General features: G+C 37.2%; 1 protein-coding gene across 19 annotated transcripts in view; it reads left to right on the top strand.

Moving 5' to 3' along the window:
- The window catches only part of BCAS3 (BCAS3 microtubule associated cell migration factor), a 579,161-nt gene that overhangs the window by 77,980 nt on the left and 474,180 nt on the right, over window positions 1–27,001 (top strand). For all 19 annotated transcript variants that reach the window (XM_087854571.1, XM_087854575.1, XM_087854572.1 and 16 more), the window contains one exon: window positions 10,797–10,869. In XM_087854571.1, the coding sequence (XP_087710697.1) occupies window positions 10,797–10,869 (73 nt within the window). The remainder of the gene's footprint in view (window positions 1–10,796; window positions 10,870–27,001) is intronic.

Here is a 27,001-nt window from a genome sequence, read left to right as displayed (position 1 = left end):
TTGACCATTCTAATAGGTGTGTAGTGATATCTCGTTGTTTTAACTTAAATTTCCCTGGTGACATATGATGTGGAGCATCTTTTCATATGCCTGTTTGCCGTCTGTATATTATCTTTGGTTAGGTATCTGCTCAGATCTTTTTTCCATTTTTTAATTCGGGTTCTTCGCTTTCTTATTGTTCAGTCTGAGTTCTTTGTATGTTTTAGATAACATATCTTTGTCAGATGTGTCTTTTGCAAATACTTCTCCTAGACTGTGGCTTGGTTCTCATTCTTTTGACATACGTACCTTTTTAAAGAGCAAAACCCAAATTATTTAATATTTATAGAAAAACATTTATAAACCAATCCTAGCAAGGAGTTTTCTGAAATACTACATATTTACAGGAAGTTACAAAAATACCAGAGGGGGGTACTGTGTACGCTTTACCTAGTTTTTCCTGATGGTTACCTCATATGTAAGTATAGAATAATATATAAATCAAGAAATCGACATTGGTGGAATGTGTGCACATAGTTCCATGACATTTTATCACATGCGTAGGTCACCTTCACCACCACCACAAGCAAGATTCAAATCTAGACCGTCACAACAATGATTTCTTTCATGCTGTCTTCTTCTACCCTCCCTAACTTTTGAGAACCATCAATCGGCTCTCCATCTCTATAATAATTTTGTCATTTCAAGATTGTTACGTAACTGGAATTACATAATACGTGAAGTTTTGAGATTGGCTTTTTCACTTAGCACAATGTTCTTGAGTTATATCCAAATTGTTCAGTGTATGAACAGTTCCATTTTTGTACTGATTAGTATTGCATGGTATAGAGATATTCATCTGTTGTATGACATCTGGGATGATTTCCCTTTTTGGCTATTTCAAATAAAACTACTATAAAAATTTGTATACGGGTTTGTGTGGATATACGTTTTTACTTCTCTGGGATAAATGCCCAGTACTGTGATTGCTGGGATGTATGGTAAGTATATGTTTAGTTGTTGTTGCTGGTTTTTTTTTTTTAAGATTATTTATTTACTTGAGTGAGGGAGAGAAAGAATGAGTGGGGAGGAGAAGCAAGGGGAGAGGGAGAAGCCGACTCCCTGCTGAGCAGGGAGCCCACTGCAGGGCTCCATTCCAGGATCCTGGGATCATGATTGAGTCAAAGTCAGATGCTTAACCAACTGAGCCACCCAGGTACCCCTGTTGCTGTTTTTAAAGAAACATCAAAGTTTTCTAGAGGGGTTGTAATTTCTTTGCATCTTTGTCAACACTTGTTATTATCATGATTTTCTCTTTTAGTTATTCCAATCGGTGTGTAACTATATCTAATTTTGGTCTTAATTTCCATTTTCTTGATGGCTGGTAATGTTGACAATCTTTTAATCTGTCTTATTTGCCATCTGTATCTTCTTTTCAGTGTAATACCTCTTTATGTCTTTTGCCCAGTTTCTAATTGGATTGTATGTTTTTTCAGTGTTGAGTTTGAGTTTATATTTTGTGGGTGTGAGTTTTTTGTCAGACATCGGTTTTTATTTTTTTCCCAATGTGTAGCTTGTTTTTTATTTTATTATTAATTTTTTGCTTGTTTTTAAAAATTTTAATTAAATCCAGTTTATTGATTTTTTTTGGTGGGGGTGCCCTATGCATCATACTTTTGATGTTGTGTGTGTCTGAGACCTCTTCAACCAAACCCTAAGTCCTACAGGTTTTCTTCTAAAAGTTACATAGTTTTACATAGAAATCTATGATCTATTTTGAGTTAATTTTGGATAAGGTGTAGGATTTAGGTCCAGTTTTATCTTTCTCTTATGGATGTCTGGTTGTTCCAGGACTGCATGTTGAAAAGACTGTTCTTCCTCCATTTAATTGCTGTTACACCTTTGTAAAAATTAGTTGGCCATATTTGTGTGGGTCTGTTTGTGGGTATTCTTCTGTTTCCTTAATCTGTGTATCATATCAATTATATATCTCCATTTATTTGGATTGTCTTTCATTTATCAGCATTTTGTAGTTTTCAGTATGGAAGTCCTACACATGTTTTGTTAGATTTATTTATTTAATTTCCTTTTGAGCAGTTATAAATGTTATTTTACTTTAAAAAATTTTTTAAATTTAAATTCCAGTTAGTGTAATAACAGTGTAATATTAATTTTAGGTATACAGATTGTTATTGTACCTTTAATCTCATTTTTCATACATTCGTTGGTAGTTAGAAATACATTTGATTTTTGGGGTGCCTGGTGGCTCAGTTGATTAAGCATCTACCTTCGGCTCTGGTCATGATCTCAGGGTCCTGGAATTGAGCCCCACGTTGGGCTCCCTGCTCAGTGGGAGTTTGCTTCTCCCTCTCCCTCTGCCTCTCCCCACCCCCTGCTTGTGCTCTCTCTCTCAAATAAATAAATAAATAAAATCTAAAAAAAAAAAAAAAAAAGAAACACAGTTGATTTTTGTATATTGATCTTGTCTCCTGTGACCTTGTTGAATTAACTCACTAACTTTAGGGTTTGTTTTGTTTTGTTTTTGTGGTTGTTGATTCTGTATATCAGTCAAATTGTCAGCACATAGGGATTTTATTCTTCTTTTCTTATCTGTATACCTCTTTCCTTTCTTTCTTGTCTTATTGCCTTGGCTAGAACTCTAGTCCAGCAGTATGCTAAATATCAGTGGTGAGAGTGGATATTTTTGCCTTGTTCCTGACCTCAGGGGGAAAGCATTCAGTCTATGTGATGTTAGCTGTAGATTTTTGTGATTTTTTTTTTAAAGATTTTATTTATTTATTTGACAGAGAGAGAGAGACAGCCAGCGAGAGAGGGAATACAAGCAGGGGGAGTGGGAGAGGAAGAAGCAGGCTCTCAGGGAGCAGGGAGCCTGATGCGGGGCTCGATCCCAGGACTCTGGGATCACACCCTGGGCTGAAGGCAGACACTTAATGACTAAGCCACCCAGGCGCCCCTATTGTATAGTTTTTATTTTATTTTATTTTATTTTTTTATTTTAATTTTTTTTATTATATTAGTCACCATACTGTACATCCCAGGTTTCTGATGTAAAGTTTGATGATTCATTAGTTGCGTATAACACCCAGTGCACCATGCAATACGTGCCCTTCTTACTACCTATCACCAGTCTATCCCATTCCCCCACCCCCCTCCCCTCTGAAGCCCTCAGTTTGTTTCTCAGAGTCCATAGTCTCTCATGCTTCATTCCCCCTTCTGATTACCCCCCTTTCTTTATCCCTTTCTTCTCCTACTGATCTTCCTAGTTCTTATGTTCCATAGTTGAGAGAAACCATATGATACTTGTCTTTCTCTGCTTGACTTATTTCACTTAGCATTATCTCCTCCAGTGCCATCCATGTTGCAGCAAATGTTGAGAACTCGTTCTTTCCGATAGCTGAGTAATATTCCATTGTATATATGGACCACAACTTCTTAATCCAGTCATCTGTTGAAGGGCATCTCGGCTCCTGCCACGATTTAGCTATTGTGGACAACGCTGCTATGAACATTGGGGTGCATATGGCCCTTTTCTTCACTACGTCTGTATCTTTGGGGTAAATACCCAGTAGTGCAATGGCTGGATCATAGGGTAGCTCAATTTTTAACTTTTTAAGGGACCTCCACACTGTTTTCCAGAGTGGCTGTACCAACTTGCATTCCCACCAACAATGTAGGAGGGATCCCCTTTCTCCAAATCCTCTCCAGCAATTGTTGTTTCTTGCCTTGTCAATTTTTGCCATTCTAACTGGCGTAAGGTGGTATCTCAGTGTGGTTTTGATTTGAATTTCCCTGATGGCTAATGATTTTGAACATTTTTTCATGTGTCTGTTAGCCATTTGTATGTCTTCATTGGAAAAGTGTCTGTTCATATCTTCTGCCCATTTTATGATTTGTTTATCTGTTTCTCGCGTATTGAGTTTGAGAAGTTCTTTGTAGATCTTGGATACCAGTCTTTTATCTGTAGCATCATTTGCAAATATATTCTCCCATTCCGTGGGCTGCCTCTTAGTTTTTTTGACTGTTTCCTTGGCTGTGCAGAAGCTTTTTATCTTGATGAAGTCCCACAAGTTCATTTTATCTTTTGTTTCTCTTGCCTTTGGAGATGGGTCATGAAAAAGGTTGCTGTGGCCGATGTCGTAGAGGTTGCTGCCTATGCTCTCCTCTAGGATTTTGATGGATTCCTGTCTCACATCGAGGTCTTTCATCCATTTGGAGTTTATCTTTGTGTATGGTGTGAGAGAGTGGTCAAGTTTCATTCTTTTGCATGTAGCTGTCCAATTTTCCCAGCACCATTTATTGAAGAGACTGTCTTTTTTCCACTGGATGTTTTGTCCTGCTTTATCAAAGATTAGTTGCCCAAAGAGCCAAGGATCCATTTCTGGGTTCTCTATTCTGTTCCATTGGCCTATGTGTCTGTTTTTGTGCCAGTACCATGCTGTCTTTGTGATCACAGCTTTGTAGTACAGCTCGAAATCCGGCATTGTGATGCCCCCAGCTTTGTTTTTCCTTTTCAACAATTCCTTGGTGATTCGGGGCCTTTTCTGGTTCCACACAAATTTAAGGGCTGTTTGTTCCAGTTCTTTGAAAAATGTCATCGGTATTTTGATCGGGATAGCATTGAAAGTGTAGATTGCCCTGGGTAGCATGGACATTTTAACTATGTTAATTCTTCCAATCATGAGCATGGAATATTTTTCGATCTTTTTATGTCTTCCTCAATGTCTTTCAAGAGTGATTTATAGTTTCTAGAATATAGATCCTTTACATCTCTGGTTAAGTTAATTCTAAGGTAATGTATGGTTTTTGGTGCTATTGTAAATGTGATGGATTCTCTGATTTCTCTTTCTTCAGTCTCATTATTCGTGTATAGAAATGCAACTGATTTCTGAGCATTGATTTTGTATCCTGCCACATTACTGAATTGCTCTATAACTTCTGTTAGTTTGGGAGTAGATTCTTTTGGGTTTTCCATATAGAGTATCATGTCATCTGCGAAGAGAGACATTTTGACTTCTTCTTTGCCGATTTGGATACCTTTGATCCCTTTTTGTTGTCTGATTGCTGTTGCAAGGACTTCTAGTACTATGTTGAATAATAGTGGCGAGAGTGGGCATCCTTGTCGTGTTCCTGATCTTAAGGCAAAGGCTTTGAGCTTTTTCCCATTGAGAATGATATTTGCTGTAGGCTTTTCATAGATGGTTTTTATGAGATTGAGGAATGTACCCTCTATCCCTACACTCTGAAGGGTTTTAATCAGGAAAGGATGCTGTATTTTGTCAAATGCTTTTTCTGCATCTATTGAGAGAATCATATGATTTTTGAATTTTTCTTTCTGGATAAAATCTAAGACACTGATAGATTTGCAAATTGGACCACCCTTGCATCCCAGGGATGAATCCCACTTGGTCATGATGGATAATCCTTTTAATGTACTGTTGGATTCTATTAGCCAGGATCTTGTTGAGGAATTTGGCGTCCATATTCATTAGGGAAATTGGTCTGTAATTCTCCTTTTTGATGGGGTCTTTGCCTGGTTTGGGGATCAAGGTAATATTGGCCTCATAGAATGAGTTTGGTAGCTTTCCTTCTGTTTCTATTTTTTGAAATATCTTTAGGAGAATAGGTCTTATTTCTTCTTTGAATGTTTGGTAGAATTCCCCAGGAAAACCGTCCGGGCCTGGAGTGTTGTTTTTCGGAAGGTTGTTTATCACGGACTCAATCTCTTCATAATTAATTGGCCTGTTTAAAAAATCAATTTCTTCCTGTTTCAGTCTTGGTAGTTTATAGGTTTCCAGGAAGGCCTCCATCTCTTCCAGATTGCTTAATTTATTGGCATAAAGCTGTTGATAAAAGTTTCTAATAATCCTTCCTATTTCATTGGGTTGGTTGTGACCTCTCCCTTTTTATTCATAATTTTATTAATTTGGGTCCCTTCTGTATTCTTTTGGATAAGTCTTGCCAGTGGTTTGTCAATTTTATTTATTCTTTCAAAGAACCAGCTTCTAGTTCTGTTGATCTGCTCTACCGTGCTCCTGGTTTCTAATTCATTGATTTCTGCTCTAATCTTGATCAACTGCTTCCTTGTGCGTGGATTAGGCCTGTTCCTCTGTTGCTGTTCCAGCTTCTTGAGGTGAGAATATAAAAACTGCATTTTAGATTTTTCTATTCTTTTGAGTGAGGCTTGGATGGCTATGTAATTTCCCCTTAGGACTGCCTTTGCAGTGTCCCATAGGTTGGACCGTTGTGTTTTCATGCTCGTTGGTCTCCATAAATTGTTTAAATTGATTTTTGATTTCCTGGTTTATCGAATCATTCCCTAACAGGATGGTTCTTAGTCTCCAAGTGTTTGAGTTTCTTCCAAATTTTTCCTTGTGGTTGAGTTCCAGTTTCAGAGCGTTGTGGTCTGAGAATATGCAGGGAATAATTTCAGCCTTTTGGTATCAGTTGAGACCTGTTTTGTGACCCAGAACATGGTCTATTCTTGAGAATGTTCCATGGGATTTAGAATAGAATGAGTATTCTTTGGTTCTGGGGTGTAGTGTTCTATATATATCTATGAGGTCCAACTCATCGAGTATGGCATTCAGAGCTCTTGTTTCTTTGCTGATTTCTTGCTTTGGTGATCTGTCTATTTCTGATAGTGGAGTGTTGAGGTCCCCTACTATTACTGTATTTTTATCTCTATGTCTCTTTATTGTGGTTGAGTTGGCTTGTGTATCTTGCTGCTCCCCTGTTGGGGGCATATATATTTATAATTGTCATATCCACTTGTTGGATACATCCTTTAAGAATAATATAGTGCCCTTCTGTGTCTCTAACTATAGTCTTTAGTGTAAAATCCATCTGTCTGCTATGAGAATTGCTACCCCAGCTTTCTTTTGAGGTCCATTGGTGTGAAAGATGGTATTCCATCCCTTTACTTTCAGTCTGAATGTATCTTTAGGTCAAAATGAGTCTCTTGTAGACGGCAAATGGATGGGTCATGTCTCTTTATCCAATCTGCAACCCTGTGGCGTTTATGGGAGCATTTAGGCCATTTACATTGAGAATGATTATTGAGAGATATGATTTTAATGATGCCATGTTGCCTGTAAAGTCTTTGTTTCTATAGATTGTGACTTTCTGTTCTGTATCACTCTTGGGGCCTTTTTACTTTTATAGAACCCCCTTTAATATCTCCCGTAGGGCTGGTTTCGTGGTTATGAAATTGGTCAATGACTGGCGATTCTGGAAGGTCTTTATTTCTCCATCCATTCTGAATGACAGCCTTGCTGGATAAAGGATCCTTGGCTGCATATTTTTCTCTGAAAGAGCTTTAAAAATGCCCCCCCTAACCCTTTCTCTCATTCCAGGTCTGTGTAGACAGGTCTGATGTAATTCTGATACCTTTGCCTTGGTACGTGAGAAATTTCTTTGCCCTGGCCGCTTTCAATACTGTATCCTTGGATCTAATATTTGCGAAATGCACTATGACGTGATGTGGCGTAGGTTTGTTGTGGTTGAGCTTGGGAGGGGTCCTCTCTGCCTCTTGGACACGAATATTTGTTTCCCTTGCTAGATTAGGGACGTTTTCAGCTACAATTTGTTCAAATATCTCTTCTAGACCTCTCTTTTTCTCCACCCCCTCAGGGATGCTGATGATTCTGACATTGGAACGTTTCATTGAGTCAGTAATCTCCCGTAACCTGCATGCTTGAGATTGGATTTTTTTGAGCCAAGTTTGTATTTTAGCTTTCTCTTCTACTAACCCATCCTCCAATTCGCTGATACGTTCCTCTGCCTCATTCACCCTGGCTGTCAGAGCCTCTAGTTTTGACTGCATTTGGCTCATAGAATTTTTAATTTCTGCCAGATTCGCTCTCATTTCCGCCCTTAGAGATTCTATATTCTCATTAACATTATCTTTAATACTTTTTTCAAGTCTACACTTCATCTTGAACATTGTTACTCTGAATTCCATTTCTGATAATTTGGTTATATCCATATCCCTAGTTCTGTGGCAGAGGCCACAGACTCATTGTCTTTTCTTTGCTGTGGGGATTTCTCCTTCTCATCATTCTGATAAGGAAAGATTACGGGGTTGTCCAGAGCCCAAATTATTGACCGGGACCCAGACTGTGCGCCCTTGTTTTATAGGGACCTTAGGGATGTGGGCTTCCTGATTTTTCAGCCTGCCTTCTTGGGGAGGGGCCTGCCGCGCCGATACTCAGGCAACCCTGTTTGGGTAGAGTCTCCGTGTCCCCTGCGAGGAGGATGGGGATGGGCACACTGTGAGCTGGTCTTTCCAGGCTTTTGTTCTCTGGCAGCTTTCCCTGGCGGTTTGCTGTGCCTCTTCTGAGAGTCAGAGCAGCAGTGGCCTAATCTCAGCCTCTGTCTCAGAACAGAGGGATCGTGGACCGTTCTCCACTGATGTTCTTGCCACTTTAACTCTGTTTCTGTTGGTGCTGCTCAACCCTGCAGCGGGGATGTGTGCCCCACACCTGGCGTCCCAGCCCTTACTTCCAGGGCCGGCGTATCTCTGTCCTTTGTGTTTCTAATACCGCCAGCTGCCAGCTGCCCCCGCGCACCCGGAGCTCCGGGTCTCAGTCTGGTTCCAGTGAGCGCACCGGAGCTCCGTTTCAGTCTGGTGGCGTGCGTTCCCAGCTCACGGTCTCAGTCTGCTCTCTTGCGGGTGCCGGTCCGTGAGTCCGCCCGCTCCCCCGTGCAGGTGGCTACCGCTTCCCGGCATCCGAATGCGGCGGCTCCCTCCCCCTTCGGTTTATCTTCCAATATCTGTGCGCGGTTTCACGGCTCCCCGCTTTGTACCTCAATACTCAGCGCTGGAGATGTTCATTTGTAGAGATCCAGATATATCTTCCTGTATAGTTTTTAACTCTGCTTGATGTAATGTACTTTAACTGGAATTCTCAGAAGGGATAAAATGTCTTCAGTCTACCAGCTTGTCTCAGAAGAAGAAACCACTTACTCGTCTCTTCTGGCATTTGTCTCCTTATTTGAAAACAAAGCAAAATTTGAGGGGTAAATAATATATTCATATGGTTTGAAAACTAAAAAGTATAAAGTATATTGACAATGAAAACTTTTTTTCCCGTTTTTGTTCCCTATCTTTTGCTTATTCCATTCTCCTTCCCATAGGTGACCATTAGTTAGGATTTTTTTTGTATCTTTAGAGAGTGTGTGTGGGTGTGTATATATGCAAATAAGTCTTTCCCCACGTTATACAAAAGATGGGACAGTATTCTATATTTTTCTATTTTTGTATATGTATGTTTTTCCATTTTATATTTTGGATTTCATTTCATATTTTCATAGAGTATACATTTATTTTTTATGGCTGTGGGAAATACTTCATTATGTATTTAGAACTTATTAGTCTTCTCCTGTTACAGACAATGCTATAGTGAATAATTTTGTGTTCAGGTTATTTTCCTCATGGCTGAGTATATGTGCAGGGTGAAATCTTAGCACTGATATTTCTCTGTTAAAGGCTATTTGCACTTAGAATTTTGATTGATATGGCCAGGGAATTTTACAGGACTTTTGGATTTTTTTTGAGGTGGTGTTATGTAAAGGTCAGTGTATATCAATATAATTAAAAGTTTCTTGATGGAAAATTCCTAACTTATTCAGAAGTAGTAAAAATAATATAACACTCTCTAAGAACTTATTACCCATCGTTTTATGGCTAATCTTTTAGCATCTATTCTCCTTCATCCAGAATATTATGAACTATCCCCTCCCGATATCATACCAGGCTATTGGTTAATATTTTATTATTTATTTCCAGAAGATAAAGAATCTTACATTATAACCATAGTACCATTTCACTTCTAAAAAATTAGCAAATTTCAATACAGTTTTTCAATATAGTTTTAAGTGGAATTTCTAGTTTTAAGTGGAATTTCTTTCATGTGTGAGGTTGAGCATCTTTGTATGTGGTTCTGAGCCTTTTTGTATTTCCTGACTTTATTCTTCTGCTTGTTGCTGCTATTTTACATTGGTTTTATATCCAGTAATATTGTTGAGTTCGTTTATTGCCATTGTCCTGTCTAGGACTTCCAGTATAGGGTTGAATAAGAACAGTTAATTGGGTATCCTTGTGTTATTACTGATTTTCATGGGAATGCTCTAAAGCATTACCTACAATTTTGTTATAGAATATTTTGTAAATAATCATTGGGAAAAGAAAACTTATTTTTGTTGTTTTCTTTTGTTCTTATCATGACTAGGTATAGAATCAAATGCTTTTTTGGCATTTGCTGAAATGCTAATATAATGAAATGCATTAGTAAAGGTTTTGTGATGTGAAATTATTACTTGGGTAAATCCAACTTTGTTATGAGATTTTATTTTTTTTCCTAATATATTGCTATTTGGTTCACTATTTTTAAAAGGACTTTTGCATTTATATATATTGATAATGCCCTATAATTCTATAATTTTTCTGTCCTTACCTCTTTTTATTTACTTTTGATGTGAAAATTCTACTAGTCTTAGGTAATTAATTGGTGGAATTGGGGGTGGTTTCTGATATCATGGAGAATGTGTAAGATTGAAGTTGGTGCCAGTTTTTTAAAAAAGAAATTTTAAATGCTGGTTCAATTTTAAAAATAGTTATAGATTTATTTATAGCTGTTCTATTTTTGTTCAGTCAAGTATGTTAATTATGTCAATTTGTAATGAATGTTTTGCTATCTCTTCAGCTGCAAATATTTTGAGAGCACGAAAATAATGGAAAATATACAAGAATACTTTTCAAAGTCTTATTTTACGTTTCATTTTATGTTCCTTCTCAGGTACTCAAAAGTGTGACAACTTTGCTGAAAAAAGGCCCCTCCTTGGTGTTTGTAAGAGCGCTGGATCTTCTGGGTAAGGAAATTAAAGAATTCTTTGAATCACTATTAAAATTTTGTATTGTTATTTCAGAGGGTGAATTTTGGTATCTTAAAATCTTTGTTACCATAAGATAATGCTCCTACAAGAGAGAAGAGAAAGGAATTAAAAACATATTTAGGGTTTCCTGTGGCTCCAGCCTTGTTACTTCTCTGTTTACTGTTTTCTCATCTGTCGGGAGATAGCAGGAGACAAAAAAAAAAACCAAAACAAAACAAGCAATAGATCAGAATTCAGTCTTGAAATAAAAGATTAGCATCATTAAGAAAAATGTTTTGTAGTGTATGTGTTTTTTATCATACTAACTTCTGTGGAGACCAAACTGAAATCTGGGGAGCCTTGAAACTGTTCTGAATGTTGAATGTGCTACCCTGCCCACCCACAGATCCTTTTGGAAAGGATGACAGCCTTTATTGAGTATTTGAGTAAATTCTTTTTTGAATCATTGACTAACCACTGAACTACATAGACATAGGGCAACCCTAGGAAACCAGGCTTCAAAATAACAAGAATTAAAGAAAAGTAAAACTGAGCAGAGACATTAGTAACTGCACGTTGTAGAGGAAGACAGATTTCCAGAGTTATTATACCATATTATATTTATATAATTTTAATGTCGAGTTTTCAACATAAAGTTAGGACACATTCCAAGAAACAGGAAAGTGTGGCACATTGAGAAAAAAAAGGAGGCAGTAGAAACTGTTCTGATAGTCTCCGGATGTTAAATTTTATAGATAAGGATTTAAAATATGATCTAAGAAGTAAATGAGTTCGTGTTTCCAAAATTAAAGAGGGTGTGGTAACAATGACTCAACAAATAGAGCACCTCAATAAGGAGTTAGAAATTTTAGAAAACCTAATGGAAATTCTGGAGTTGAAAAGATGCAGAAAGTGAAATGATAATCTCACTAGAGGGACTCAATACCATAGTCAAGCCAGCATGAGAATTTGGGAACTGATGTGTTGACAGAGGTGGTGGACAGAGTGGGAGCGACAAAGAGGGTAAACTGCTAGGTAAAGGGAAACTCTGTTGACTTCAGTTTTCCTCATGTTTAGCCCTCTGTAGTTGAGGTGCGTGCAGACCTGTGGAAACCCCACGGAAAGATGTGTTCATGGAGGGCATTCACCTACCTGCTGAGTTGGGTTTGCAGTTTTTGAAAGGATTTCTACTCTATCAACCCTGCTAACGTTAGTATGATTAAGGACAGTGTTTTTGTTTTTACAAGATTCACTTATTGAGGTATCACTGTATTAAAAAAATAAGGCAAAAAGGAAGGGTAAGGTGATTTGGTGAGGAGATCATTTATTGAGGGATGAATTTAATGGTATGGGGGTCATATTAGTTAGGGTTCTCCAGAGAAACAAAACCAGTATGATGTGGGGTATATATGTGTGTAGTTGTATGGAGAGAGAGAGAGGGAGAATAAGAGAGAGAGAGGTTGAGATTGAGATTTTAAGAAATTGGCTCACATGACTGTGAAGACTGGCAAGTCCAAAATTTAGACACTGAGGGTAGAGTTGCAATTCCAGTCCAAAGATGGAATTTTCTCTTCCTCCAAGGAGGTCAGCTTTTTTTTCCTATAAGGCTTTCAACTGATTGGATGAGACACACTCACATTAAGGAGCATAATCTGCTTAACTCAAACTTTACTGATTTAAATATTAATCTTATGTAAAAACTAGCTTCTCGGAAACATCTAGAATAATATTTGACCAAATCTGGTTATTGTGGCCTAGCCTTACTGACATATAAAATTAATCACCACAGGGGCAGTGAATTTAGTCCTAATTAAAATAGCATTTGCCTATTTAAAAAAAGTCAATTGTGGATATTTATTTTCCCCCCTCTCATTTCTGCTCCTTAAATTATTTCATAGTAGAGGAGTCATTCTAGTAAGAGAGTTTTATATGTTTGTATCATTTGCTATATTGCTTTAAGAGTGATTATTGATGAATAAATGCAAAGATACTTTTGAATTAAGTTCATAAGTCATTTCATGGACTGTAACTTCTAGCATGATGTATCCTGTTGTTATTGGATATAAGCTCTCTCTTGCCTGCATGCTGTCTTTTTTTCTCTCTTTTTTTATACCTTTCTTTCTAACGGAAGACGATGGCAGGAAATACTCATTTTGTTTTCACTTACTTGCGGATCTGATTACAATAAACAACTCTTGTGTGTAGCATCTTTGTCAGAAGTTTATAGTCTCCAGGACATTTTCATGTAGGATTGTGTTGCATTTCTTGCAAGTGTTACGATTGTTGGTGGATAGAATTTTCTCTAATATGAGCTAGTGCTTTGTGAGTATGTATATATTTTAAAAGTTATTCTAAGTGGGCCGTACATTAGCAGATGGTGATGTTGAATAGACTAGACACTTTTTAATAACTCTGAAGTTGAATATAATAACAGAGAAATCTAGTTATAGGTCAGTTCTTTTAGAATCTGTTTCCCAGATTCTGGGATTTAAAGAAAAGTTCTAACCCAAAAGTTTTATAAGGCATATGCTTGTCGATGGTGCTAATATAACGGTGGGGAATGGAAAGCAGATGTTGAATGCCTACTGTGTATCAGGTCTTTTAAATATTTTCCATTGTGTAACATCATTTAATCTTAAAAGAAGCCTGTGAAGGAGATTGTATTATCCTCATTTTATACATGAGGAAACTGAAATTAAGTGAGGCTCAATCAGTTAGCTGTGGACCCAGGCCTTTGCCCGTTTGCCAGGTGTGTGGAAGAACACACCTTTGCATTTAGGATGCTCTAACGTCCTGTTCACGTATTAAACTTACTTTTCTGTTTTCTGTCCAGTTACTTTTTAGAGTCGATAAAGAATTATTTTAAAATGTAGCAAATATGTTGTACTCACAGACTTATTTAGACAGCGGCTTCTGAGGAGACTTTTTGTTATGTGCATATTTTGTCTCAGTGTTTCTGTAGAAGTGGAATATACTTTTGTTGTTGATTTTACTTTTATTGTTTTAAACAGTGTGATGCATACTGTTAACGCAGCTACTTAGTTGGAATTTTTCAGAGTGTAAAGGGACCTCCCTGATTTGTTTTTTTTCTTCATTTTAATACATTGTTTAGTAAACGCAAATTGGATCTCCTTTGCGTGATAGCAGTAGTATAGAAAGGACGTGGGCATTGGAAAATAGAGCTAGCTAATTTAAGAAACACTTCACAAATGGTTTTTGTTTTTATTATGTACTACATTATTGCATATTCATTTAATACAATACCGTTAGTTCTCAGTATTAATTTTTTTGCAGTTTTGTTGCAGACTGCTAAAGAGTCATTTTGGGTTGGCAGCATTCCATGGGGCTGGTATTTGGTAGCCACTGCCTGAAAGCAGTAGTCATTTAGGTAGAGATTAAGCACTGTTTCAGGGTCCCGAAGTGTTACTGAAGAGACTTCATTTCAAATTGTGTATAAAGCAAATAAAAGTTTTGTTAATTAAAACTAGAAAGTCGATTGCTTGGGATAATAGGTATGCAGTACCTGTTTCTTTTTGTCATGAAATGTCACAGATGATGTTACATATGATAGCACGTATTTTGAGTTTTGACTGATTTTCTCCCTGTTCTGTTCATAAAGTCTGATGAAATCACGTTTTGGCCTGGTATGACTTCCGCAGACACAAACAGGAGATTTATGCCGTTCTTCCAGTTTTTGGTGCTTTAATACATGGGCTTTCCTAATAGTTCCTTGGCTTTCTTTCAAGGACCAAGTCTTCCACTTGCCCGTCTCTGGAATTTTTCACTCCTGTGGGTGTTCTGCATTTTTTTCTGGCTCTCTGCATGGCTCTGTGGCTCTCTTTATTGCTTTTAAGGAATGGGCTTTTACATCTTTGGCATACCATTTATCAGAGCTGCCACATTGGCATAGAGGTTTTTAATGCAGTGGATCAGCATAGTAGGGTATCCGATATCATGGATTGCTCATGGGGCTCTGGACTTTAGTATTATATAGAGTATGCCCTGTTCATCTGATTGTGGATGTAATGAAATCTTAAGGAAATAAGACGACATAACTATTACTACTTAAGTACTTTCTCTCATGTGGCTTAGAGATATACTTTATATATCTTGAAATGTTGCACTGCCTTTAGTAAACAAAAGTCACTAGCATGAATGTTAATTATACAACATTTACCATATTCACTTACTCGCTGAAAGCAAATTTTTAATTTTCCTATAGAGGGAAGGCAGAGAGCCAGAATATTACACACTTGACTCACACTTAACAAAGTTTTAAGAAGCATGCTGGACAAATCTGTAAACTGAGACACATATTATTATGTAATATTTCAACCACAGAAAGTTTTAAAAATGTGTTTATTTAAAAAAATTGTATCTGAACTGTGGACACTCCTAAGTGGTGTGTTGAAAGGTCATATTTACAGACATTGCTATATATTTCCTTCTGATCCTGAAATTGGTACAAATCTCAAACAGCCCACCAAAATGGTTGCATGTAAACATATGACCAAACCAAAGGAATGTTGGCTTCATTTTTTAAAGAACTTCCTTACTTGCTATTATATGCTATATGGATCCCTGAAAACCTGTTTTGTTAGGGTCCTGGCTGGAAACAGATGAATACTCAAATGGAGTAATTTGAGGAAAGTTAAAGTGAAACATGTGGGAGCTGAGACCTTTTGCCATTTCCAGGCAAGGGGAGAGAGCCATTAGCAGAACCTGCAAAGGGAGCCCTATCAAAAGGGTCACATACAGAAACTCTGGTGGAAGGATTTGGTTAACTATAATAACCTGACAGTGGAGCTTTCGGGGTATTCCAACCGTACTTTCATTTCTCTAGATGTCTCCCTCAGGCTGAACCCAACCAGAAGCCAGAGGCTGAGTTCGGAAAGTTCAGAGAGCCCATTGAAGCAATCCATTTGGTATGGGTCAGTTTCCCAAGGCAGGGAGCGGGGTGCAGACAGTGCAGAGTGTATTTGGAGCAGCACCCTTATATTCAGTAAAATTTCACACTAAAACAGACTTTATGGGGAAAACAAGTGTGGAGGAAATTGATGCCGTGTTGTAATCAGAGCAATAATCCTGATTAAAAGTTGGGACCTTTAAAGAGAAATGTTAATACTAATAAAAAAATCACTAGTAAGTAAAGAATTTTACCGAAAAAGGAAGATGAAGATACTTTGTTGAAACGGGGGTATAAGGAGGAGTGGAGACAGTTCAGTTAGGGAGAAAAGAGCAAAATGGACAAAGACCATATAGAAATAAGTTCTAAGTCCATCGTAGCCTGAGCGCATGGTCATACTGAGCCATAGAGAACCTGGTTCCTCCTGGTTTTCTGCGTTCAATTGAGCCTTGTGTACTTTGTATTCAATTGCTGTAATGTTGTAGCACAAAAAATTAAAATGCTGTCAATTTTATTTATTAACACAGCTTCCTTGATATACTGACATTACTCCCCGTTTAGAATCATAAATTGTACCAAAAAACCTGTGTGTACACACTTCTACGGCTTTATTTAAGTATAATTGACATAAAATAAGCTATATACAAAGCGTGCAATTTTATGTTTGACGTATGTGTACACCTATGAAACCATCACCACAAACAAGGTAACATATTTATCACTCCCCAAATATTCCTTGCATCCGTTTACAACTCTTCCCTCTCAGCTCCTTTTCCTCAGATGACTACTGATGTACTTCCTATCACAATAGCTTAGTTTGCATTTTCTGGAATGTTCGTGTAAATGGAATCATACAGCATCTTTGGTCAGGCTTCTGTTATGTAGCATATTTATTCTGAGATTCATCCATGTTGCATTTATCAACAGTTCATTCATTTTTATTGCTGACTAGAGTATCATGAATATTGATTATCCATTCACCTGTTGATGGATGTTTCATTTGTTTTGTAGGCTTTGGCCTTTATAAATAGTGCTTCTATGAACATAATTTTCAAGTATTTGTATAAACATATGCTTTCTTTTCTTTTGGACCAATACCTGTGAGTAGAGTGGCTGAATCACATGTTAGGAGTATGTTTTTCAAAGTGGTTGTCTTATTTTTACAGTTCTACCAGCAGTGTATGAGATTTTTAGTTTTACTTCCTCACAGACCTTTGGCTTTATCAGTCTTTTTAATTTTAGCCATTCTAAGAAATACGTAGTGGTTTCTCATCATGGCTTCACTTTGTACATTACCGATTTTTAAAAAGATTTATTTATTTTAAAGAGAGAGGGAGAGTGAGCAGGGAAAGAGGGAGAGAGAGAGAATCTCAAGCAGACTCCCCACTGAGCATGGAGCCTGACGTAGGGCTCAATCTCAGGACCCCGAGATCATGACCTAAGCTGAAATCGAGAGTCGGCTGCTTAACCCACTGAGCCACCCAGGTGTACATTGTACATTACTAATTTTTTAAAAAATTCTCAGTCTTCAATTCAGTTAATTCTTCTTTCATATCTTCTTATTATTTGACCATTCTGAGTTTGTGACTTTCTGATTCATAATGTTTTTTCAAATCTGTAATTGCTTATTGTATTGTATAAATACAAATTTGTATTGCAAATCTGTAATTGCTAAATAAACATTATTGTATTGTAAGCAATAAGCAGTATTGACTTACTGTATGTAATGGTTCTTGAAAAGCCATACAACTTTATACCTTTCTTTTTCTTGTTATAATGGAGCTTTTGCACAACACACAGTAACTGAATATGAATTAAGAGTAATATTTCTACATATGGTTTCAGGTGAAGCTACCACTGCAGCTTAGTCAAAACAATAGTTTCTAGTCAGAATATTATATCAAATAACTTTGAAACATACACTACTTCCAGTTATTACAGTATGTCTTTCAGTGAATCGAACTTCCCGATCACATCTCTCAATGTTCTTGTGTAGGGCCTTCCCACTTGAATCTTTTTTTTTTTTTCATTCAAGATTTTATTTAAACTCAAGTTAGTTCACATATAGTGTCATATTAGTTTCAGGGGTAGAATATAGTGATTCATGAGTTGCACATTACATCACCCAGTGCTCATTACATCAAGTGCTCTCCTTAATACCCATCACCCAATTACCTCACCCCCCACCCACCTCCCCTCCAGCAACCCTCGTTTGTTTCTTATTTTTAAGAGTCTCTTATGGTTTTCCTCCCTCTCTGCCTTTATCTTATTTCATTTTTCTTTCCCTTCCCCATGTTCATCTGTTTTGTTTCTTAAATTCCACATATGAGTGAAATCCTATGGTATTTGCCTTTCTCTGACTGACTTCACTTAGCATAATACACTCTAGTTCCATCCACCTCATTGCAAATGGCAAGATTTCATTCTTTTCACTTGAATCTAAGCTTGTTTGTGGGACTTGCTTTAACTCATCTATCAGGAAACATACCACAGTCACATGCTTGATAGATATTTGCCTGCTGGGTCCCCTTTGTTTAGTCACCATCACCAATACTATATGAGGGCAGAAGTCCACATGGGAAGAGACACTTAATCATTCTCACTTTCCCAACTGAGCCCAACACTCAGCCAACTGAGACGATGGAATATGAACGCAGGAGAGAATGGCAGAACCACCACCTATCCAATCCACAGAATCATGAGAAATCAAGTTGTTATTGGTCTAAAGCATTATGATTTCTAGTGGCTTGTCATACAGCAATAGATACATGAATCATTATTAACCATTTATGTATATACCTAGTGAGAAGGATGACTTTTGTCTTTATAGTCACTGCTTCTATATGTTTGGGAATAGTCTTTATTATTATTATTATTATTATTATTATTATTATTATTATTTTTGTGTGAAATATAATTTATTGTGGCTCCCATTGTGTACATGTGAGATACACCTGCCTGGGCCAGCCAGGCTCGCATGGTTCACATGATAGACACGGCCAAAATACATCAGCAAGGCCTGTTCTCCGTGGCCAGAAGTGCCCACACTGGCGGTTCAGTCCAGCTTCTGGGTTCCCAGCTTCATGGCGCCCATGGCCGCCGCCTTTTAGCGCTTTTGGCCTCCATTTCCCGCCAGTGCTTCTCACGTTTCATCCAGGCCAGCTCAGCCCTCTCTTGCCAGCTCTCTGGCTACAGACCCTCCCAGTTGTGATTGCCCCACACATCCAGTCTTGGTCTTGGCTGGGCACCAGCCTCCTGTGGTGCCAGCACTGGTGTCACTAGGCTCCTGGCCACCCCAGTTACACTTGCTGTCCAGCCGTGTGCTCTTGGGAGGGCTCTGGGGGACTTGGCTCCCGCCCCCCATGCGGGTCTGGAAACACTCTTGATTTTAGCTTATATTTTGTCCTAATCAATTTTTCTCTGCTGTAATTTTATTTTAATGTGTGATTTGAGAGCAAGGGATTCATGAATCCCTCAAAAGACTGAAAAATTGGTGAGGAGAATGGTGTAGGTAAAAGAGAAGCAAAGGAAAAAAACTTAAATCATTAAGCAAAAGATGGTCTGTCTTATAGAGGATTGAAAATGGAAATAGAATTTTAAAAAGGGTATTTTCTTTAGAGTTAGCTAACGATTGACCTGGCTATGTATTCTAAGAAATTACATCATGTTATGAGAGGTAGTCATGATACTTGAGGAACTTAAAATGTATGTGATATATTAAATGGAGACAAACTGTGGGAAGTCAGTCAAGCTTCCACCTTGTATTTTTTTTTCCCACACAAATTCCTCTTTCACGGCTATGTCAGGTTTTTAAAAATTTTTTAGTATCATAGTATGAAGGAAAAGATAATTCACATCAAACATGCCTGATTTTGGTACTGAATGTCCACCTGAAAGTAGATCACCAGAGAGGCGATTCACCTTCAAAGAAATGACTCCTTGATACCCTTCTTTATCAACAACCACTTATACACAAGTCTTTCTACTTTGACTAGTATGATAACCTTTAGTTATTTTATAATTAAAATACAATCTGTTTATTTTCAGAGTAATGTTTATCATGTAAGCTCATTTTTAGTATTTAATATCTTTTTCTCTTTCTGTAAATGTATGGACTGGAATGGAACACATTACAGTTTTTCCCATTAAAAGTAATGGAAATGATTTTCCATTTAATGCCTTTTCCTTTAGTGGTAGAGTTTTCAGGAACAAATTAAAGTCACTAGGTGAGGCATGCATGTTTGGGTAGTTGTCTTGTGCTTGTAGTTTTCTATTTTGTGGGATTTTGGGGGGATATATTCATGAAGATAAAATTCTGTTTTTTCTTCTAGTAGTTTAGTGTGAATGTTATTATTCCTATTCTTGTTCAGTATGTTTTTGGGGCAGCTTTAACAATCAGTTTTATAAAAGTGAGGGGTTTTGGTTTGTAGGGGTTCAGGTGCTTTATCTGGTTTCCTAGTAGGAGTGTGTCTTTTTCTGTAGATATGGTTTAGTATAGAGACTCTTTAATAAATGGCACCTTGGGGCAATGGCTTCATTCCTTCCTCTGGTTTTCTGATAAGACCTTTTATCTTTAGCTGCTTTCTTCCGTCTTTCCTTTCCCATTAAGTTCCTGAGGACACATACCATGATTGTGGCCATTCCGCTCTGATGCTTTCCCTCTGACTGGCATCTCTGGTCCTGCACTTGTTCTCAGCCCCTTTCTTTTGATTCTTTAGTTGCCAACACTTTGATCCAACTGATCTGAGACCTGTTTTTAGTAATTCCCTGCTTAGGTGAGACTCCTTGCTTCTGGGAGTAAAGCCAAGGTGATTTTATCTACGTTCTGCCACTAGTAGGACCATTGCACTCTCTACTTGTTTTCTAAGTAATCCCTGCTCAGCTCTGGGCCAGTTCAAGAGAAGGCTCTGCCAATTTCGAATATTTCTGATCCCCCTGTGTAAATGTTATTTAAATTTGTTGATTTTTCTTTTTCTTAGTTATGCTATAGTGCAGTTCAGGAGCTATTTCATTTGCTTTCCTTGTTGATATATATTATTTTTTAAAGGTATTTGGAGATTGAGAGTTAGATGGCCATATTTTATATATACACAAGCACATTTGTAAAAATATTTGAGTTGTATCATTCTTATCTGCACCTTGGTTATTTTTTCCTTTTGTTAATATTTTATGGTGTGTTTACATTTAACAGTGATTAGTAGTGCTACCTCATGCACATTATCTCATTGTATATCTATTCCATTAATATACATATTTTAAGTTATTGATCATAAATAGAAAGCTTGAAGCTTAAAATAGACCTTCATGGGCTGTCAGCAGATCTAAGGATTTCATGTTTAGCTTTGTAAAATTTTGTGTCAGAGAATGATGGTAGGGCAAAGAAGAAAGCATTTATGAAAGGTTTGTTTCCTATTACTTCTTGAAAACAAAAATTAGCCACAAATTTTATTAAAATGGGACCCTCTTTCCTGCCATTTTACTACAGTGTATGTTTCATGTAGCAGTGTTGCAGAGATGTGTATTTTCCAAGAGCTACATTTAATTTTTGTCATGTGGTTCTGCCTGATTTTAATAGAAGTCCTTGGGGAACGAACCCATACCAAGTTTTGAGCCTTTATTCAGAAAGCGAGTACTGAAATCCCATCATTACAAGGAGTTGAGAAAATGTTACCTCTTTTCTCGAATGTATTTCATGTGTTACCACTTTTCTTTAGGATCTATATACTTAAGTATTGACTGACTAGAAATTCTCTTCTTGTGCTGTTCAAGGAGATTTGGCTCTGAGCAATTTAAACATGATTGGTGCTGATTGAAATGCTAATATTGTAGATGTATTATGTTAAAACATATTAAAATTAATTTCACCTGTTTATTTCTACTTTTGTTTAAGGTAGCTGCTAGAATATTTAACGTTACATGTGTAGCTTTATCTTTTATTGAACTGTGTTGCTCTAACCTTATTTTGGGCTACAGGTATACATTTGGATTCTTTCTGATGACCTCTTTGTGGAAAATCATCACAGTTTCTTGTTACATGTACAGATCTATAGATTCATTTCTCCTGAGCTGTTAGCCAGGAATATTTACAGAGTTCCTGGAGATGTAGTGTCAGGAAAGACTGCCAGAGGATAGTAGTCTGTAATGTATAGTTGAACAAAGAAGCCTTCAAAGCAAACCTTAACTTTATGATATTCTGGATGACATTGAGCCTTCAGTGGCAGCATTTTTAGTGTTAATCTAACAAGAACTCCACCTATTGTGATATTTGTGTTTAATGGATCTGGTTTTCATTTTTGGTTCTACAATTTTCTTTCTGTAAGCATTTATGCTGTAATGAATATTATGCTATAATAGTCACTGGTCCAAAGAAAGAATCCATAGAAAGAAGTGTGGAATATTGGAAACAACAAAGGTTTTGGAGCCAGACAGACCTAGATTTGAATTATTAGCTGCATAAACTAGTAAATTATTCAGCAGTTCTCAGGCTGAATTTCTTATTTGCAAAGTGGTGCTGATATACAACTACTGTGCTTGGTTCTTGTGAGGATCAAATAAAGTAATGTTTTCAAGTATTTAGTATAGCGTCAGGTCAATATTCAGTGCACCTCATATTATTTGGTTCAGAAAGAAATGAAGGGCAGCCAGGGAATACTCTACCAGGAATTTCTCCTCGTATATACATCTGTATGAAGGACAAATCTATGTATGCATGCATGTATATGGCAACGTTTTGGGGAAGCTTTGCCTGTATGACTGTTGGAGAAACGTGGCTCTGCCCAGTCAATCCAGTACTCGTACAACAGGTCTGTCAGGCTTCATGTCAGCCCAGTATTGTATATCTCTGATGAACAGGAGCCCTTTACTTTCATTGGAAAATGGTTATTTGTTTATATTCCCCAAAGAAGCTGATGCTGTCTTTATATCTTTACTGAGGTGAAACTGAAATACAGCAAACCACATATTTGACATGTATCGTATGCTGAATTTTGACATATGTAGACACCCATGAAACCAGCACTCCAGTCAAAGTAATGAGCATGTCCATCACCCACAATAATTTTCTCATGCCCCTTTAAAATGCATCCTTGCTGTACCTCCCAGTAGGAAGGGAGTAGAAGAAGCACATTTTTTATGTAATAAGTCTCTGAGTATCATTGGGGTCTTTTTTTGGGAGATACTTTGCTGCTATGTAGTTTAGGATGACTTTAGTATATAGTTAAAAACATAAAGGTAGAAGTTTTTACTTTGGAGTTGTTTTTTCTTCTGTTCTACATTCGAAACTAAAGGCCTCTTAAAAGCTTTCCATCTAGGACAAGTTCATAAAACTACTAAAGGGCTTGCAGTTTCTCTGTGTAATCATTTCAAAACAAAATTTTTTCAGCCACCAAAAGGATGCAGTCTTGACATATAAATAGAAAACAGATTGAGTTTTTGGCTGATATTACTATACTGGTTTCAATGTTGGTTCGGTCAACTTCAGGCTTAGATTACAAGATTTGCAAATTAAAGGAAAACCAAAAGGGAAAGAACATCTGCATAGATTCTGACTTTGTGGAATTCCATACAGGCACACTTACTCTACTTCTGGTGGAATAGGGCATGCGCACAGTGAATAAGCACTATAAAGAGATCACTGTTCTGTTGTGCTTGTCCTAAAGACAGAATTGATGATGAAAATTAAATAATTCATTATGAAGAACCATGACAGTTTCCCAATCAAGTATTATTCCATAATTTTGGGAAATAGTATTTTGTTGATATAGCCATATGGTATTTAGCCAGAATAAAATCCTGTAAAATGTCACTAGTTGTGTTACTTGATGATTTTCTTGAATCAAGTATTGGGATTTGAGAAAGGTAATTTGCTTTAACCAGACTTAAATATGTTTTAATCAAGGGCTATCTTGATATAATTGACAGGAAATTACTACACACTTCAGTGAGATGTAAGGAATCCTTACTTGCTTCTGGGTAAATCATACCTTGTATGTGTATGATTTAAAAATGTTTGCCATAAAAAAATGTTTGTTAAGTTTACCTATGCTGCTATTTTAAAGAAAGCTTTATTTTAATGTTTTCTCTCTCTTATTCTAATAAGGAATATTCTTTTTTTTTTTTTAAGATTTATTTATTTTAGAGAGAGAGAGCATGGCAGGGGAGGGGCAGAGGGAGAGGGAGAGGGAGAGAATCCTCCAGCAGACTCCCCGCCGAGTGTGGAGCCTGATGAGAGGAGCTCGATCTCAAAACCCATGAGATCATGACCTGAGCCAAAGCCGAGTCAGACGCTTAACCAACTGAGCCACCCAGGCACTCCTATCATTTCAGCTACTCTTACAGTATCTGGAAATTCAGTAGTAATCCAAAGCAATGGTTTTGAACTGAGGGGAGAAAGGTGTGGTGATTTTGATCCCCAGGGACACATGGCAGTGCCTGGGGGCATTTTTGGTTGTTACACCTTGAGGTGGGGAAGAGCTAGTCGTATCTAGTGGATAGAGTCAAAGATGCTGCTAAACATTCTCTTATGTAGAGATTAGCCCCTGACCATAAAGATTATCCAGCCTATGTCAGTAAATAGGGCCTACGTTGGGAAACTCGTATCTGAGACAAAAATCTACACACCAATTGAGCTGGCATTCTAGCATAGAAAAAATTAGTGAAGTAGTATAGTGATAAGAGATATGTAAAAAATACTAGATCATGTGGTTAGATAATGTTGGACAGGGCAGTGTTATGTGTTCTTGATGGACATTTAGATAATTTGATATTTGGGCTACAGTGAATCGAGCTAATGTGAACATTCGTGTCCACATGTATACATTTTTTGGTGTACATTTCTGTCTGGCATATATACCTAGGAGTGGGATTGCTAGATCCTAAATTATGCTCTGTTAGGTAATACCATGCAGTTTTCTAAGTGTTTACCTTCCTACCAGTAGTCCATAAGGGTTCCAGTTGCAGTACTTCTTGTGAAAACTTGGCATTGATAGTCTTCATTTTAGCCATTCTGATGGGTATACATTGGTATCACATGTGGTTTTGTTTGCATTTCACTGATAGCTAGTGAATTTGAATACTTTAACACGTATTTGTAAGCTATTTCAGTGTCCTCTGAAGTGCCTGTCCAAGTCTTGCTCATTTTCCTTTGCATTATATGTCTTTTTCTTATTCATTTGTTGGAATCCTTGTAACGTGTGCCCCCGTTAATGCTTTTATGATTGAATCCTGTTTACCCCAAGGTAATGAAGCTGATTCCACAATGTACATGGCATCAATACAGAGGTCCAAGAGTAGCCAAGACAGTTCTGAAGAACAAAGTGAGTGGCGTTACACTACTTGGTATCAGCTTATGAAGTGGCAGTAATAAGTTACATTGGCACAAAGAGAAGATGTAGATTAGTTTAATACATAGAGAGTCCAGAAACAGAGTAACAGATTTTTATGATAAAGTTGGCAGCGCAGTACAGAGAGGATTCAGGTATGGTTCATTTGGATATTAATATGGAAAATGAAGAATCATATTCTCTACCTTATACCATGCAAAAATCAACTTAAGATGTATTGTGGACCTTAATGTAAGAGAAAAAAATAATATTTGAAAATAAAGGAATTATCTTCATGACTTTAAGGTAGGCAGATATTCCCTAAACAGAACATAATAAGTACGAACTAAAAAGGAAAAGATTTGTATTCTTTTGGTTTCAATATTGTACAGAAAATTGCTTCATTTGGTGGTACATCAAGTATATATGATAGCCTGTTGTGTAAATGTGATGAAAAGCTAAGATTTTATTATCCCACAGACTTTTATTTAATGTCAGTATATGGAATTATCATCTAATGAGGACAGTATAGTAGAATGTGCATCTTTTCCTATGTTGATGATACTGTGGATCTTATAAGATTGTCTTAAAAAATTGGGATTTGAAATCTTGGATTTGCTTTTTCTCCATTTGTAGTCCTTTAAAAGATTTCCTTTGTTTCTTAATTTCTCTTCCTAGTATTCCAATTATTGAACACCTTTTAAATAACATTTCTTGATGTTTGAGAAATGTAGATCCAGTTGTACTGGTACCAAACAGGATACTGTCGTACAAGTGTGGTTCGAAAACTTACCTGAAACATGGCAGAAATCCTTCCAGCCATCCGGAGCACGAGGGGGAAAAGGACAAATAGGAAGCCCTGGCTAGTTACTTTGAAAGGGCATGTTAAGTGAAATGGCAGAGGAAATTTTTTTTTTATGCTTTAAAATCCTGGGTTTTTTGTTCTGTGCAGGATTGTACAGAGGGCCACAGTTTTCTTGTTTATTTACAAGTGTAAAGCTGCCTAACTTAGGATACTTTGAAGAGGATTTAAAATGATAGGGGAAAACTCCTTTTGGACTAATACTCTGCTGAAAAACTTGAAAAAAAATTACAAACAACTTGAAATATTGTTTTATGTTTATAGACAGATTATTGTTATTTAAATATAAACTTTCTGGTCTCAGTAAGGTAGCTGTCATAATCAATATAATATCCCAGAGGCCAGATTTATTTTTGTTGTTGTTTTCTTTTAAAGACTTCTGAGTGTGTTATATCTTAATGTTAACTGATTTTATCCTTTGTTAGGCACAGTTGTTATAGCAAGTGGTTTTTCCTGACATTCAAATAATTTTATTAACATCTTGTTTTTCAAACACGGTGTCTAAAGAAGGCCCAAACAGTTACTGTGAGATAACGGGCCTATTAATTAGCGCCTCGTGCTTGGGTGTGGGTGAATGCGCTTGTGGAGGGGAGTGCGGATAGAAACGTTCGACGAGAGCCAGTACTTTGAGTGCCCCTTTGGAGTGATTATTGTTTTTTAAACCTGTAAATGCTTCAAGTGGTTTAAACATGTGGTGTACTTAAGTTCTACCACTTATTCAAATGTAACAGTTAATGTTTCTCTCTCTGTGGAAACGATGAGATAAAATGAATTTGTGTGTTGTAAAGTAACATTTCCTATTTCGTTTTAAACCCTGTGTTCTTGGAAGCTTCTCATTTCGTTGAAAAGTTTCAAGAACACATTCTGAATGCATCTGTTTGTCAGTTTTGTCCATGCACCTTTCTCAAACAAGGAAATAGAAGTTACGTTTATGATGACCAGATAGCTTGATGAAAACAGCTGCAGTGCATACTTCCGTGAGTCCCTTGTCACATGAAGCAGCCATAGAGGAGAAATGCTAATGCCCCCCTCCACTCTTAC

This window comes from Ursus americanus, chromosome 23 (assembly GCF_024610735.1).
Source record: "Ursus americanus isolate L20-20 chromosome 23, mUrsAme1.1.p, whole genome shotgun sequence".
In the NCBI taxonomy this organism is placed as follows: domain Eukaryota; kingdom Metazoa; phylum Chordata; class Mammalia; order Carnivora; family Ursidae; genus Ursus; species Ursus americanus.
The sequence above is the reverse complement of the archived record's forward strand: the minus strand, read 5'-3'. Positions and strand labels throughout refer to the sequence as shown.